The 17,734-nt window shown below is 43.9% G+C and overlaps 1 protein-coding gene across 3 annotated transcripts in view; it reads left to right on the top strand.

The window, feature by feature from the left end:
- Positions 1 to 3,902: 3,902 nt before the first annotated feature.
- Positions 3,903 to 17,734, top strand: part of FAM171A1 (family with sequence similarity 171 member A1) — a 117,694-nt gene continuing 103,862 nt past the window's right edge. For all 3 annotated transcript variants that reach the window (XR_016018116.1, XM_088789008.1, XM_074324797.2), the window contains exon 1: positions 3,903 to 4,029. Coding sequence is in view for 2 of the 3 variants with exons in the window: in XM_088789008.1 (XP_088645134.1) it covers positions 3,933 to 4,029 (97 nt within the window). In the remaining variant the exon portion in view is untranslated. The remainder of the gene's footprint in view (positions 4,030 to 17,734) is intronic.

The raw sequence follows: 17,734 nt of genomic DNA, 5'->3' as shown, positions 1-17,734 counted from the left end.
GTGAGCGACCAGATTCTCTAAGCCACTAGCCTCCGGATATTCTTTTCAACAGCCAGGACGTGGGATGTGTCCTGGACTCCTGTAGTCACTGTGGAGCGTGCCACACAGGGGATCTGAAATCACACTCCTGGAGAGTCACTCTTATAGGCTAATGTACGCTTGTAATGTCTCACATGAAACTGACATCACACATTTGTTCACTGAATTATTTCTTTAATGAGATGCCACTCCTGGCTGAGAACCTGAATGAGAGAAAGGAGGTTACAAGAAAAAAAAAAAAAAAATGAAGGCTGTTTTTGGAAGAAAGAGCTTGCTGGAAAGTCACATAGATTGCCCTATGAGTGCTAAGCCACAGACAGAAGAGAAAGTGCTGGAGTGTAATGGTTAAATGAAGCATAACAATACCTTTTCAATCATTTCTTTCTTTTTCTAATGGGTGGCAAACAGATTCTGCAAAAATGCTGAGCCCTTACAATTTCCCCCTCTGGCTACATTTTGTCTAACTTGAATAAAAGCAGCAGCAAACAGAAGTAGGAAGGTCAGGGACACACTTCCTGATCTGTGCAAACCTCCTAAAAAGTTTGTTGTTCAGAGGCAGCTTCTTACTCAGGAGCTGATGGGGTGGGGGGTGGGGGCAGGGGGACAGAAGGAGAAAGGGTAGAGAAGGAAGGAAAACTCCTCTTGAAGTAAATTCAGATGATTAAAATTCCATCACATGGGCACCAACCTCAAGATAGATTTCAATAGAACACATCATCTTGGGCTCAGAAACCTTGACCCAAGCCTACGAAATCAAGGTCTCTGGAAAATGCAGACAGGAAAAATTCTGTATAAGGCATCGCGGCTTTTGGCAAGGAACTTGCAAATTGGAATCAAATTCATCTCTAGTCAAACAATGCGAGATTTTAGTAAGAGCTCCAGGAAAAGTTCTAGGAGGAAAGAACACTTCTAATTTCCATTGCTCTATGGACACTCCCTCTCAGGCAGTGATTTTTTTTTTTTTTTCCAGTTACTAAATAGGAGTCTGCTTATTGGAACATGAGAAATGGTAAGCCATATTCTTTTATTCCAGGAAAGGAGAAGTGTGATTATTTACTTATCTTACATAATCTAGGCAGATACGCAAGTGTACTTGTGTGATTTAGCAGAATATGTGATTTCTTAGCTTCCCACCCAAGTAACTGGAAAACATCTCCATGGGGACAGAATGCTCATGGGCGTCCCAGCCCTCTTCTTTGCTTTGAGACTGGTTTGCAGGGTGTATTGTGCAAAATATTTAACTTCTTTCTGTTTCACAATGGGCGTCTGCAAAATGGGACCGAGCAGGGTGGTGGTCATTCTGAAACTATTTATCAAAGCCTCAATGTTGCTATAAAGGTACACAAGCTTCTCTTAAAGTATTTTGTCATCCACAACAATTTTGTTAAGCACACAATAATAACAACCATTATGCTTGAGCATCTGTAGTCATGACTGTGGCCCAAACTTGATCCAACTAATCATTTAGTGTTTACTAAGACTTCTCCCACTCTTAAAAGTTCTAGAACTCTACACTAGGATCACAAACACCAGTGAACAGTAAAGCTTTTTAAAAAATGGTATAGAACAGGGTTTTTTGTTGTTGTTTTAAACCTTTTATTTTTGAAATAATTATGGACTCATGAGAGGTTATAAAAATAGTACAGAGACCCCCTGCACCCTGCACCCAGCTCCTGCCAATTGTAATATCTTAGAGAACTAGACTACATTATCAAAATCAGGAAATTGACATTGGCATACCTAATTCATTAGATACTATTAACTAGATTCAGACCTTTCTGGGATTAGAACAGGTTTTTAAAACCATTTGGACTCAGGTGGAGGTAACTTGAACATTTGCATGAAATTTACTCTTGGGGTAACATGGTGTAAGGAATTTGAGTTTGCTGAGATATATCAGGCAAATCATTTGTCACTGAGCCTCAGCTTGTTTATCTGTGAACTAAGAATAATAATACTACACAAGTAAGTTATGAGGACATATCTCCAGTTCAGTGAGAGTGGCATATTTTAAAGAACTTAAATATAATAGTGTCCTTCTTTCCCTCATTGGACCTGACACTTCGGCTCTCAGGATTTTATGGGAGTCCTAAGTGATTTAAACATCAATGTCGTTCTTGATTTTTTTTTTTTTTAAATCAACATTCCTGACAAAGGCAGTCCTCAAAATATTTGAAATGAAAAGTTTGAATTCAAGGATGGGCTTAATGTCACTTCCCTTAAAAGCAACTCCTTACCCCAAGAAAATGACTTGAAAACTTTGGAACCACCTTGCTCCAGGAAGCCATCCTCCACCCAGCAATGTAGCTGGCGTGGACTCTTTGTGCTCCTGTGAGATGGCACCCAAGCTGGAGTTGAGGGCTGAGCTAGACTGTCATCCCATTAGCTTCCCTCCTGAGGCTGGAAGTCAGAAGGAGGAGGGATCAGGCAGTCCCTAATCGTGGGTTTTCTTTCCTCCTTCCTGACTGCCTTCCACCCTGTGCAGGTGTGCGCTTTGCAGTAATTGGAGCATTGGTCCTGAGGGTGACAATAAAACACGTAGGGGCTTCTCCACCTCTTGGTTTTTATTATGTCTCACAATAATTTGTCTGTTATAAGCCAACTGTGCAAGTGCCATCCTTCATTCCTTTTGGTACAGTGCCTGACGTGTTTTCATGCCTAGTTAATAAAATTACAGTAACAACCCTTCTCCGGCCTGGTGTTCTGGAGGCAGCCCCTGGCAGACAGTGAGTCTGCAGTGGATTTCTTTAGAGCCTGGGTCCCCAGAAGAGGTCCTGGGTCAGATAGCACCGGTTAGAGATGGGGTAGACAGAGTCAGAGCAGCATGAGGGTTGTATGGAAGACGGTACACAGACAGGGGTGAGCTGAGAAAATGGAAATTGGAGTGAAGGTGGGTGTACCTCTGCTTAAGGGAAGCCAGGATTTTTTGTGAAGAGCTTCAATCTTGGAACCAGACATTGTTTTATGCCAACGTTGGCTCAGCCACTGACCAGCTGTGTGCTAAGGACAAATTCCTTTAATGCTCCTTAGCCTCTATTTTCTCATCTGTAAATGGGGATAACAACACCCACTTCTTAGATCACATTATAGTGAAGACAAAACAAAAGTGAAGACAAGGTACCTAGGGCCTCAATCAATGTAAATTTCCTCCCCACCCTTCAACCTGGAGTGTTCATTTGTCAACACGCAGGCACCGAGGGGCTGCTACACACAGTTTCTACAGGCTTCGGATTCGGTTCCCGCGGACCTTCAGGTTGGGTGTCAAATCTACTTGGGAGCATAGGTGGATTGGGACAAAAATAGCTGCAGGATGGCTTACACTGAGGAAACCCGGGCGGGTCACACCCTGGGTCAGAAATGCCTCCTGAGGACCCTGTTAGCCAGGTGTGAAGGCCTCAACCCTGAAAGACTGGTGTTTTTTCCTCCTAAGCAACCGGGAATCGGGGGACGCCCGGGTGGCAAAGATCTCGCTCCCTGCTCTGGGGGCTGCTCGCTGGAGCGAGGGCGGGAAGCAAGGGGCGTCGCCGCGCGGCAGAAGTGGGGCTCGGGCGCCTCCTGCCCCCCGCGCCGCGGCACGGCCGCCGCCAGGTGGCACCCGGGCCCGGGAACTGGGCGCAGCTTGCGGGCGGAGAGGGACGCGAAGGGGTTAAAGGGTGGGCGGGATCGCGGCGGCGGCGCTTCAGGGAACCCACCCGGGTGTGCGGAGGAGGGAGCGGCCGGGGGCTGCGGAGCCCGGCGCCGCGCCGGACGGGGGCGCGGCCAATCGGGCGGTGGGCCCGGCGCGCGCGGAGCCAGGCGACATGGAGGCTGGCGCGGCGGCCGGCCGCCCCTGACGCGCCGCTCCATCCCGGTGGTCGGCGAGGCCGAGCCGGCCGGGGCCCCGCGGCGCGGAGATGAGCAGGTCGGCGGCGCTCCTGCTCTGCCTGCTGGGCTGCCACGTCTGGAAGGCGGTGACCAAGACGCTACGGGAGCCGGGTGCCGGGGCTCAAGGTGGGTGCGCGGCGGAGCCGGGTGGCGAGGCCCGGCGGGCGAGCTTTTGTGTGGGCCACGGGCCTGCCGCAGAGGCGGCGGCGGCGGGGAGGCTCTCGGGCCGCATTGTGTCGCGGCCGCCGGAGTCGGGCCTGCAGCCCCCGCGCCGCGCTCCGGAGGAGGCGGCGCCGCCCTGGGACTCCGAGGGGCCCGGAGCAGATGCTCCCGAGAGGCGGGGGACCGGTGGGGGTGCGGGTGGCACCAGCTTTGCTGCTTGGGATGGCGCGTTCGGATGCATCCAAAGGTCCTTTCCTTTATGCAGTGACACTGACACGCGGTTCCATCTCCTCCTTCGCCCCGGCCACAGGGGCGGGCCCGGGGTCACCGCCGCCCGCTCCCATCTGTGGGTTCAGGTCCTAAAAGCTGCGGCGCGGAGGCTGCGCTTGGCCCTTTTGTTGTGGTGGCAGAAGGGGTGGCCGCCGTCCCTGGGGTGCCCCTTGCATCCCGGAACCCCGAGGTCCGCGGCCGCTGCCCGCCACCAGCTTACGTTAGTTCGGGAAAGTTTCGGGGTCTCCTCCTCCTCTTCTCTATCCGACGTCTTCTCCGGGCCTTACGGGATTTGCTCAACGGCCCAGGAATCACCCCCGGAAGGGGAGAAAGAACTGGAACTAGGAGGCCCTCATCACTTTAAAAAAAAAAGAAAAATCATTTCCAGGTCTGTCTGTCGCCAGCTCTTGCCTTTTGTCTAATCTTTGGCCTCTGCAAATCTGCTTTCTATCCCTGCGAGTAACGTGGTCACTTCTGAGAATGGCCACGAGCCTGTCTTTTGTTTTTAAAATACGGATTTATTTGGGAATGACCCCCACAGCTTCCTTTGCACGCGTTTGTGGGGGCAAAATCGAGTGCTTCTCTGTTGCCGGCCTTTTCAAAAGGGCGAGTGAGGCCTCAGCAGAGGGGCATCAGCATCCCCACAGGACACCGCTCTGGGCCTCTCAGTTCCCCCTGCAGCCCTGGACACCCCACTGCCCCCCACACCGCCCCCAGCCTCCTTTCCCATGTTCTTTCCTTGCAGGAAGGTATGTGTCCTGTGAAGTCAGCCCTGCAGACGGAATGAACTAGGAGCGCTCCATCCACCTTCCTTTTGCTCAGACCTTGCCTTACCCCCATCCTCACGCTAACCATCTTCCCTTATAACAAATAGGGCAACAGGGAACCTGGATGGCGTTCCACCCCTGACGTTGTGACAGGGAAGAACGTTCTTCCCACGGTCTGCTGGGTTTAATTTGTTACCTACATGCCAAATGAAAGGCTTTCAGATCCACGCCTTGCTGTACCATTTCCTGGCATCTCTTTCATGCATTGCTTTTTCTATAGCTGTGGTATAATATGAGCGTTATGAATTGTGTATAAATTTGGTAATGTATATCATGGAAGGGCGGACATTGACGAGGTTCAAAAAGACCCATGTGTTTCTTCATATAGGAAATGAATGTTTAGGATATTAGATCATCAGTGTTGAATTGTAGCCTCTTTCATTCTTATCCTCTTTGCTCTTTAAATCAGCTGTTTTAATGAATGATATTTGCGTTTCAAGGGGGGCCATTAATTCCAAAGAACTGGTTGAATTCTTTGTTTTGCACTTGAAACGCAATATATAGAAATGTTAAGTTCATGCACTTGTTTAGTAGGGGAAGGGTTAGTTGGCCTTAACTGGGGAAAAAAAAAGTCATGAAAAAACTGACTAGGTTTATGTCAGAGACCACATTTTACAGAGATCTCGCTGCTAAAAATCAGATCAGGTAACTCAACTCTCAGAAGTGGGATGTCCTGTGAAGTGGGAGAGAAATGATCAACCTGTGAAGATATTTATGCCATGGCTAAGAGAATCTTAATGTAAGGGAAGATTTGAGTGGAAGACCTATCTTGGAATATTTTTCCGCCTAGGTTACTTCCTTGATTGGATAAGGATGGCTTTTTAAAGAGTTGAACCCAGGAGCGCTAGCAGAAGTCAGGGTCTCACTATCTGGTATCTGGATTTTAAGATAGTATCATTTTTATGGGAATGAGCAATACCTCCTTTGACATTCTAAGGTCTCCTTCATTGGCCCCACTGAGTTCTTCAAACCATCTTGATACTTTGTAACAGTTTTTAAATTCATGTCTTCTCTACTCTCTTGGATCACATTCGGGATGAAGATAAATGCTACATCTGATTTCACTTTGCATTTTCCACAGCAGTTTGTAGATTGTTTTGCACATGATCAGTGCTACGTGGGTGAAGGGTTGAAGACAGCTAGTGCGTATCCTGTAGTGCAACACGCAGTCATCGTTCTTAGCTCGCATTTTAAGAAGAAAACTTCAATGTTCACCTTCCCTGAAACCTCATTTGTAAGAGTTTTGCTCTTACTGTTGAAACTTACTTGAAACATACTTTGAACATGCTTGTGCGTGTACATTGTGCACCAAGAGGTCTTAGAATTACTTGGGGAAAATTTAGAGACCTGGAACACACAGATCACATACCGTACGGTTCCAATTCGATTCTTGGGACTGAATGACACCCTCTTTATTAAATGAATCTTTAGTACCTCATCCGAGGACATCTTGCAAAACTTTTTGGCATTACTTTGCTGTTTATATATTCAAGATAAGATTTAAGGTTTGGCCTCAGATTCTCTCTTCTTACTGTAGCTGCTTTGAATCAGCAAAGGGATTTCCCAGTCAACAGTTAGTTGTCACAGAGAGGCTGTACTAATCATGGATTTGAACTAGCTCTAGATCATGATGGAATGTTTTTATTAAGTGTTTCATCTAAGTTGCTCTAAAGTGTTTATAGTACCTTTTTTTTTTTTTTCCGGAAATTTTACAGAAACTGTTATTCCAAAGTATTGACTAATTTTCACTTTCTCCATCTCTCACAAACTGTGCATTGAGGCTGGCTTGGTGGGGGCGGGGGGCTCTCCTTGAAGAGCAGTAAATTGTGCAGATGTACTCTACAGGGAGGTACTTTTGAAGCCCAGCACTCTTCATGTGCCAAAAGAAAGTCAGAGCTAAGTAAGGACTTCATACGCAGACTTCTATTGTATGATCTTGACTTTGCTGCTCATTATCTAATTTTGCAATGGTGTGTTAACTTTTGGTTCATCTCAGAGACGCTACAATCTGCCATAGCATTTGAGGTGAATGGTTGGCTGTCTCCGCTCTGAGAGGTCTGTTCTTTGCCAAACTCAAATTTCCATTATTGGAACATTGATCAGTTGAAAGACCATAAAGCCATATAAGATAGCAGGGGGGTCAGCCAACAAAGCTGACTTGTGCTGACATTATATTAAGAACATATCATCTAAATAAAACTCATGGGCTCACATCCTGGGAAACTGTGGGACCTGGACTGCAGAGGTGGCTGGGCGTCATCGCAAGCCAGGTGTGACAGCCCTATGCGGAAGTGACAGCAAAGCTTAGGGAATTTCTGGCAAAGTCCTGGAAAGGACTTTATGAATTATTTTTGTATCCTGTTTGTACTTGTCTTATAATATGTTGTGATTTACAGCAAAGAAAGTTTGTATTTTATCAGCTGAAAAATCCTAACCAAAAGAAGCCATTGCCTAGATTTCTAAACTAATAGCTTGCAAAATGAAAGTACTTTCTAAGTTTTAGTTAACTCTTCATTTTGAACAAATTAGTGATGATAGCTCTGTAAATCTAACTGTACATCTTTCTTATTGTTAAGAAATACTAATTTAGTAATTTTAGTACACACTGCTTACTAGAAAAGCACATGGAAATAAGTTGGACAGACACCAGCGTACATGTACAATGCTGTATACTGAAGGAAAAATTGGATAAAATTTTTTTCAGAAATCTAGTTGGAAGAATTTGTCCTGTGATAACTACCTTTTGTACCTTTTGTGAAATGTGTTTAATGGAAATTACAATATACTTCAATAAAGCTGTTGTAGTTTGATCAAGTTATAGAGAAATATTACATACAAGTCATTTTCTTTTGATATCACCAAATATGTCTTCAGAACTTTTACAGACTACAGCCCTACCTAAATTGTTCAGGTCCAGCAAACATGGAACCGAACATATTTTTAAAATTAAGCATCAGCACTCGAATATGCCAATTAATTATATGAAATAATAGCTTTTAAAAAGAAAGTCTGCAATATGATCCAATAGTATGCCCTACATTTAAAAAAAAGCATTATTTTTGTAAAATGGAATTTGTAAATAGGTCAAATTTGACACAGTCAATCTCTTTAGAAAGTAGTTTATAATAATTTCCCTGAAAGTAAACAGTTCCGTCAGCGTATTTAAGAAGATTCCACCTTCCTGTGATCAAGCCTCTGCTTGAAATGATTTGCCATCTCCTCTTCCTCTCAGATTCTAGTTAGTCTGAAAATATCTACCCTTTTTCCTTTATATACTCCTTATAGAATTTATTAATCCTTACAGGTTGTGTTCATTAGACACTTTTATGTGAATGACCCCACCTTTTCTCTTTCCTTGACCTTGTATCCTAGCTCTATCAATTTATATCAAACTCCTCATCTTTCAACCTCCTTCTCCGGCCCAGCAACGAGACTTGAAATCTGGGTGTCCTTTCTCTACTTTATAATCTGTGTAGTCGGTAATCTTACAGGTGCAGTTATGTAGCACATTTCTATAGATGTCTCAGAAATCAAGGTAGATGTACTTATATAGTATCAGAAGGGTCTTGGAGGTCAAGTTGATACTCCTTGTTATGGAGACGAGGTAACCCAGGCTGAGAGAAGTGAGGTGACCTGAGAGAAGGGTGCTTTCGAGCCACACAGACCTTGTGGCAGCTAGAAAAATGCCCCCCAATGCTGTCCATGCCCGAATCCCAATCCCTGGAACCTGTGAATATATTACTTTACACAGCAACAGGGACTTTGCAGAACTGGTTAAGTTAAGGGGCTTGAGCTGGGAAGATTGTTCTGGATTATTCATTCTGGATTATTCAGCATAATCACAAGGAACTTTACGAGTGGGAGGCAGAGGCAGAGACAGTGGGACCATAGAAGCGGAGACTCAGAGTCAGAGAGAGGTTACAGGTGCCTCAGGGATGGCTGTGAAAGTGGAGGAAAGGCCATGAGCCAAGGAATGAGAGCGGCTTCTAGAAGCTGGAAAAGGAGAGGAAATGGACCCCACTCCCTGGAGCTTCCAGAAGGAGTGCTGCCTTGCGAACGTCTTCACTTTTAGCCCAATGATGCTGATTTGGGGCTTCTGAGCTCCAAAACTATAAAATCGTCATTCCATGTTATTTAAAGCCACGATGTTATGGGGATTTGTTATCGTCACAATAGAAAACTCATACAGACCTGAGAACTGGGAAAAGAGGTGCACCTGTGAGGTTAGGGTAGTGGTCGAGTGTGGACTATGGTTTGGGACCAAGCCACTGAAGCTAACAGCTAGAGAAGAACATGGAACTTCTGCATCTTTTTCAACAAAATTCTGCCAAAATGGAGCCACGTTGGGGGTCCTTGAGGACCCTTACCACAAGCTCCAAAATACGTACTTCTATTTTTGCAGATGAGATCAGTGAGCTGTGACTTTTATTTAAAAGCGATGTGTGGTGAGTCGTCTGTGTTCCTTCCAGAGTTGGGATTATTCACAGCGACAGGGAGACTGTGGAGCGCCTCAGCCCCTGCCAAGAGCCACTTTTAGAAAGCTTGCTTGCTTGCTTTGAAGCTTTGCTCTAATTTTTGGTGAAACATCTGTTGGTACTAAATGAGGTAAAAGAGTGTTGTGATTGGATGTCACCATAGGCCCCAATGCCTTCATCTGGTGAAATGGTAGGGAACCTGCCCCCAACTCGGAGTGGCCTCTCGGAGGCTCAGCACACGCCCTCTGATCTCTGCCTCTCCTAGGCAGATGGGCCCCACCAGCACCTGGCCAGGCCCACAGGAACAACTGCACACCCTCCGGTGCAGGCAGAGGGCAGAAGCTGCGGAAACTCCTGGGTCGTCCTTGACACCACACCTATTAGGAACACAGGAAGAGTGAAACTGCTTGGTCTTGTGCACTTTCCGTCTCACTGGGAGCGAAAGATTTAAGCTCAGTGTAATCCAGACAGGAAAGGTATGTGAGACTTGGGCAGGTCCCAGAACAGCAGCTGAAGGGGTCACTGGCAATACAGTGGTCTAATGTGGGACTCAAACCTCATGGGCCGGGAGAAGGAGAAGGAGAAGGAAGTATCCTGCTCGATTCTCTTCCCAAGGACATGAATCCAAGACTGGAGAGAAGCTTGAACCTTCTCTATTTCAGGGCTTTGGCCAAAGAGGTAAATAAATAATGGAGGGAATCACTCAGTTGTTTTACGGCTGAAGACCTTACCACATGTTAAGGTATCATGCATGCCTTCCCAGCATACCTCGTAAACATTCATTTATTCAGTTCTCTTCATTTTCGCTATCACGCATACCTTAGCCCGCGTACCTTAGTCCTCAGGGCGTAAGGTAGATGTTGAAGACAGCATCTCTCTCTCTCTTGCTCTCTCTCTCTCTTTAATTGGGGAATATTGGGGAACAGTGTGTTACTCCAGGGCCCATCAGCTCCAAGTTGTTGTCCTTCAATCTAGTTGTGGAGGGCGCAGCTCAGCTCCACATCCAGTTGCCATTTTCAATCTAGTTGCAGGGGGCACAGCCCATCATCCCATGCGGGATGCGGGGATAGAACCAGCAAGCTTATTGTTAAGAGGTCACGCTCTAACCAACTGAGCCATCCGGCCCCCCGGCCCCTTTCTGTTTTAGTTTGTTCTTTCAATTCAAGCTTTCTCCCATGATGTCCCTCTTTAAACACCATTTTATTCATGTTTCTTTCCTGCAGAAAAACATTTAATATTTTCATGTTACTCAAAGTATGTCTAAATTACTAAGTGTGGCCTTTACAATCTTCCTGCCTTTTCTCCTATGCCTATTCCAACTTTATCTCCTAAACTTCACCAGTTTAAATCATCTTTTCCAGCTAGAACATTCCACCCATTGTTCCCTGAATAACTGTTATACATCCTCACTTCCCTTTACCTACAGCTTTGTCCCTTTTTTCTGCTCTTGGAATCCTAAATATTGAGCATCTGCTATATGAAGGCAATATGCTAAATACTTATTAGACAAAAAGGGGTGCCGTGGAGGGCGCCAATATACTTTTCTGTATTTAAAAGTTCATACCCTATGATATTTTACAATCCAATTGGAAAATAAATGGAAAAATAAATTCATAAAGTCAGAAGGACATCACTGTAATTAGCCAAGAGTTTTCTTGAGTAAGATAAAACCCACGAACACATGAATGACTAAAGTCCAGCTGTCAGTTGTCTGTGATGTTTATTTCTGGCTATTCCAAGGATTTATCCATAGTGGACATAGGAAGTTTTATTCCATAGAGCATAAGCATTCAGCCCATTGCTTCTGAAGTTGTAAGAGATGTCCTCTTAGTGATCAGATATTTAAGCAGTTACTGCGTGGATTGGAAAATATTGGTTCTATGGTGATTTCCGATGTCGGTTGACGCTCTGAATAATAATTACAGAAACAATTGGTTAAAGCTCATTTTACTTAAATTTCATGGGAAGATATGATGATCAAATATGAATTTAATATGTTCGTCAAATCTTTCGAACCCTTTTATATAAAACATAGAAACACATACTCAAATATCAGAACTGGCAGTATCTTTTGGAATTGTGGGAAATAGTAAATGGCGTAGGAAAAGCTGGCTTAGGAAAAGATACCTTGGAAGTGAGTACTGAGTTTATAAAAGATCGGTTTGTTTTACTATTTTGTTTTATGCTGTAACCCACAGGGATAGAGAAGCATAATTTTAGTGTAGGAAAGAAAGACTATTTCCAAGTCAGACGAACATTTCATTTGCTTAGACTTATTTTTTGAGATTGGAATTTAAATAGAAAAAATATTAAATTCATATTGAGGTAAAGATTTATAATGTAATTTTTTTTGGAGGGGAAGGGGAACAGGACTTTATTGGGGAACAGTGTGTACTTCCAGGCCTATTTTTTCCAAGTCAAGTTGTTGTCCTTTCAGTCTTAGTTGTGGAGGGCGCAGCTCAGCTCGAGGTTCAGTTGTCGTTGCTAGTTGCAGGGGGCACAGCCCACCATCCCTTGCGGGAGTCGAACTGGCAACCTTGTGGTTGAGAGGACACATTCCAACCAACCGAGCCATCCGGGAGCTCAGCGGCAGTTCAGCTCAAGGTGCTGTGTTCAATTTTAGTTGCAGGGGATGCTGCCCACCATCCCTTGCGGGACTCGAGGAATTGAACTGGCAACCTTGTGGTTGAGAGCCCACTGGCCCATGTGGGAATCGAACCGGCAGCCTTCGGAGTTAGGAGCATGGAGCTCTAACCGCCTGAGCCACCGGGCTGGCCTGTAATGTAATTTTTAATGCAATTTTGACTGAGCTGAATTAAAGATGTTGAACACTCATGAAAGCTATCTTGAACCCATAAGGTGACTCAGATGAGTAAGACTTACGATTTCAAAACAGTAATTAGTAGCAAAGTCTCAGTGGATGAGGTTCAGTCTCTTTCTCTTTATACTGGTAGGATTGGAATGTGTTTGTGGTTTGGTTTCTTTGCACCAGTTATCGCTTGTATCTCCTTTCAGAGAGAAGGGTCAGCAAGAAGCATTTTCTAATGGAAATTTATCTTAACAGAAATAATTAAAGCACATGTAACTTGGGTCTTAATATTTTAATATTAACATTTTATTATTTTTTTGCTTATTAACTTAATTATTTGATTATTAGTCATTTATAATTTATAGTTTATTGTTAATAATATTTTATCAGGAATTTGGATGAGTACATTGCTGGGAAATTGATCATACGTTCCTCATGAGATAAAAGTGAAAGGGGGTGTCTTAGTCCATTCAGGCTGTTATAACAGAATACCAGAGACTGGGTGGCATAGAAAACACAGAAATTTATTTCTCCCAGGATTGAAGGCTGGGAGGTCCACGGTCAAGGTGCTGGCAGATTACTGTCTGGTCAGGGTCTACATCCTGCTTCACAGACACCATCTTTCTGCTGTGGCCTCACATAGAAGGGGCGAGGGAGCTCCCTGTGGGCTCTCTTCTTATTAAGGGCACTAATCCCATTCACGAGGGCCCCCCACTCATGACACAATCACCTCCCAAGACACCACCTTCAAATATGATAACATGAAAGACTAAGTTTCAACGTATGAATTTTGGGGGGATACCAGCATTCAGTCTATAGCATGGGGTTGCAAAATTTAGAGTAAAAACAAAAACTCTGCGGGCAGTAAATGTGGGTTAAAGTTAACAAAATTACAGAATAGAAAGGAAGAAACCTCTGTTTTTAATCAATAAGGAAAAGACTTGGACCTTTTAGGTAACTACAAGATGCGTTAGGTAAAAAGTGCGTAGAGAGTGTGACTTGGTTACCCAAATTGCTGGGGTGAGCTTAGGCTGTCCTAATGAACGCATGGTTTCTAGAAAGCAGGTTAGGAGGTAATCCTGTTGTGTCCTGCCGAAGGATTGTGTTTGGTTCTAGATACCAAATTGAAGGTTGATTGACCCTCCCCAGCACATCAAAGGAGAGCTTCAAATCAGGTCTCTTGGCCTCAAATTATCCATCCAGGACGTTCGTGAGTGCTGGGCTGGAGCTACAGGCCCCTGTGTTTACGCAGCCCTTCTAGCAGCACCTTCTCCTTGGTCCTCACAGGTTCAGCCCCAGAAGAGCTGAACCGGGTTCATCAGCTGGAGGAACTCCACGCACATTGTTGTCATTTTTAAAAGTCAGGCAGACGAATAAGTAGCTTCCCAGCCCTGTTTATTAAAGATGGTCCATCCCAGAGAATGTGTGATCTAGACTAAAAAAGATACAGGGAGACCGTTTAGGGAACCTCAAATATTTTAAGGGCCATTGCATTAGTTTTCTATTGCTGCCTTCACAAATGACCCCAAATATAGCAGCTTTGAAGCAGCACCGTTGTTGCCCCATCGTTTTCAATGAGTGGGAAGTTTGAGCAAAGCTGAGTTTCTGCTGAGGTCTCACAAGACCAAAATGAAGGTTCAGCAGGGCCATGCTCCTTTTTGGAGGTTCCGGGGAAGAATTCACTTCCAGACTCACCCAAGTTGTCAGAATTCAATCCTTGCCGATGGAGGGCCAAGGTCCCTGTTTCTTTGCGGGCTGTCAGTGGGGACCTTTCTTCTTAAGGCCACCTTCTTAAGGCTCCTTAAGGCCACCTGTGTTCTTTGTCCCCTTGTCCCTTCCATTACCAAGACAGCAACAGCACGTTATCCTCACCCATCACGTCTCTTGTATATCTCCCTGTGCCTTGTCTCTGACTACAACCTGAGAACGTTCTCTGCACTTAAGGGTTCATGTGATTAGACTGGACCTTCTGGATAATCCAGGAAAATCTCCCTATTTTAAAGTCTACAACTTGAGTTACCTCTGCAGTCCATTTTGCCATTTAATGTATTCACAGGTTCCAGGGGGCGTGGACGTCTTTGGGGGCTCATTTTGCCTGCTGCAGCTGTAATGTAGAGTAAGGGGTCACTTGGGCTCCAATGGGCACATCTACTCCCATCAGGGAGACTGAGGAAAACAGGGAAGAGAACTGCGAGGGTGTCCTCTCAGGGAGTCCTGAGAAGCGTTTGGATCAGTGCTTTCTCTGCCCCTTCCTGCCCTGAGACTTTAGATCTGGACTCTATGGACTAAACTCTAAATTCTAGGGACTCACATGCAAGGAAGACGTAAGGCAGCTATGCAGTACCAGATGCTGTATTTGAAGTGGTCCTGAGGTTTTGTATTTTGACCCCGAGAACCTGGAAATGAAGTTCATTTCGATGACTGTGACTTACTACATTTTTGAATGGTAAATATTAATGGTGTCTCTGTTACCCTTAATGTTAAATCAGTATAATTGTGACAGGCACTCTCAGCTTCATTCACCTAGACGTGAAAAAAATAACGATTAGCTAACGTGTTTTGGGCACGTCACTTCGTGCCGGGCGCAATGCTAAGTACCTGAATGGATTATTTTACTTAATCCTCACATCAATCCTGTGAGGTGTAAATATCCGTCTCACATTATAGAGGAGGCATGTGAGGCTCAGAGAGGTTACACCACTCTCCCGAAGTCACACAGTAAGTGGCAGAGTCTACCTGTGTGGCACCAAGCTGCCTGGACTTCACCCTCAGACTGGGCAGCTTTATGACTTGGAGGGTTAAATTTATAACTTCACGCAATTTTAATCATGGCGTTTTACCAACATAAAAAGGGGGTTCTTAGTGGGCCTGGACGTTTTTACGCAGAAAGACAAAAATGCCCACTCGTGCGGCCCCCGTTTGCCTTTGAACCATGGAAAGCAACCTTGAACAGTTATTTGCTGAGCGAGAGCTCCTAAGCACAGCTCTGTGCGTGGTGCCGCAGCGTGCGGAGGTGCAGAGGGTTAAGAAGCTTGCACAAGTAGCTCCAATGAGCTTGAGGGAGGTCTGATGGAACTGGGTGGGATTGAGGGTTACAGCCAGCTGGGAGTGGAGGAATCTTCTGGCTTGTGTTTCAAGTCCATTAATAATTTGCCAACTGTTTATATAACAAGAGAAACTTGTTCGAACCCATCCATTGGAGAGTTGGGGCGAGGGAAGGAAGTGGTTCTTTGTAAAACTGTCCATTTGGACATGTAAGGCATAATGAGATGCCCTTGCTCTCCCCTTTTGGCATCAAACAAGGGCTTTATTGACTCTGAAGTAAGTGTGAAATATACTTCCTTGTATTTATTTGGTATTTGAACTTGCAGAAGTTTAATCTTTCTCACGCTTAAAAAAAAATAAAAGCTGGTTAGTTCCTCTTTGCTGATGCAGTGATCCCAAAAATAATTTTTTAAATGATGTTATTATGTTATTAATTTTTTCTGACTTATTTCATGAGAATGTTCCACCATATAAAAGAAGAGAAAGAATTTTACAGTGAATACCCATACCTACCACTTACATTCTAAAACTAACATTTTACTAAACCTGCTTTATTATTATACTTATCTGTAATTTATTCATCCCTTTATCTATCCATTAATCCATCTTATTTTTTGATGTATTTTAAAATATGTCTCAGATGTCAGTGCTCTTCAAATACTGCAGCATACATGTCATTAATTAGTATTTAATATTTGTTTACGATTTTTTTCTCATAGGAAAATTTACATACAAGGAAATATACAAATCTTGTGTTGACATGCATGCATCTGTGCAACCCCAAATCCCATCATGATACAGAAGATTGCTATCATTCCAGAAACTTGGTTCGTGCCCCTTGTCTGTAAACCCCTTTCTACCCCTTAGGGGCAACCACTATTCTGACTTTTTCCCACCATAGATTATTTTTTTCACCTGTTCTAGAACTTGATATAAATGGAACCATACAGCATATACTCTAGCTGCTTTCGTTCATCATGATGTTTTTTGAGATCCATCCATTTGTTGCCTTTATCAGTAGATTGTTTCTTCTTAATTCCGAATAGTATTCCATGGTATGGCTGTTCTACACTTTATCTGTTCTCCTACTGATACACACACAGGTTTTTCAGGTGTTTGGCTATTGTCAATATAGCTGCTATGAACATTTTTACAGTTGTTCTGCAGACATATGTTGTCATTGCTCTTGGGAAAACACTGAGGAGAGGCATTTCTGGCTGATAGGGTAGGTGAATGTTTAGTTTCATAAGAAACTGCTAGAACTTTTTCCAAATTGGTTGTATCTTTCTATGCTCTCACCAAAAAATATGTGAGAATTTCTATTACTCCACGTTCTCATCAACGTGTGGTGGTGTTAGTCTTTTTAATGTTAGCCATTTTGGTGGGCAGATTTATGTATGTATGGATGGATGATAGACAGACAGACAGACAGACAGACAGACAGACAGACAATATAGTGCATACATTTTACTTGTCAGCTATAAATGGCTTTGGTTTTTGAAGAGTGTTGCAACACTTTTAGAAATCAAAATTGAGGTTTCACCAGTATGTTTGTTTTTTACAACAATGTTTTAGTGCAGACTTTTGTTTTTCTTTAATATAGTCAATCACATTGTTTCCTTACTGAATATCCTACCTGATCAGGTAGAACCACTTTATCACATAGCAGATAAGCCATGATGTGTGATGTATTCTTGTGCATGTGTGGAGAAGGTGGAGAAGGAATGGGAAAGGAAGAGGAAATAAAAATAACCCTTTCAGAGTCTAATATTTGCATACTACTGGTGCACAGCTACAGGCTGTATAGGACCGTTGCAATGTCTGTTCTCCTTAAAGAAAACCAAAATGTATATGCCAACTGGAAGGTGCCAGAGTTGATACACTCAAACAAGTGCCAGAATCTCTTAAGGACTAAGAAGCTTCTAGAAGTTACTTGGGACATTTCATTAACCCCTTTGAGTCATGAGTGTATTGAGTTAATTCCTCTAAATATTCTAATAGCCTTTTCAAAAACATGATAAAGTTCTAAACATCAATTACGGAAGGCAGAAAATTCAAGTCTGTGTTGAGCACACCAGGAGATGGTCTACTGTAAAAAAAAAACAAAAAACAAGAAAAAAAAGAAAAGTTCTTTGAGACTTACAAAGCTGCCCTAAAGACTGGACATACATACCATTTGGAAATTGAGACAAGATATATGATTGTCTCCTTATTTCCTCTGCTTGTGCCATTAACGCACTGGC

This window comes from Rhinolophus sinicus, chromosome 1, assembly GCF_057876585.1.
Source record: "Rhinolophus sinicus isolate RSI-liver-muscle chromosome 1, RSI-T2T, whole genome shotgun sequence".
In the NCBI taxonomy this organism is placed as follows: domain Eukaryota; kingdom Metazoa; phylum Chordata; class Mammalia; order Chiroptera; family Rhinolophidae; genus Rhinolophus; species Rhinolophus sinicus.
This window is presented reverse-complemented; position numbering and strand designations above follow the sequence as displayed.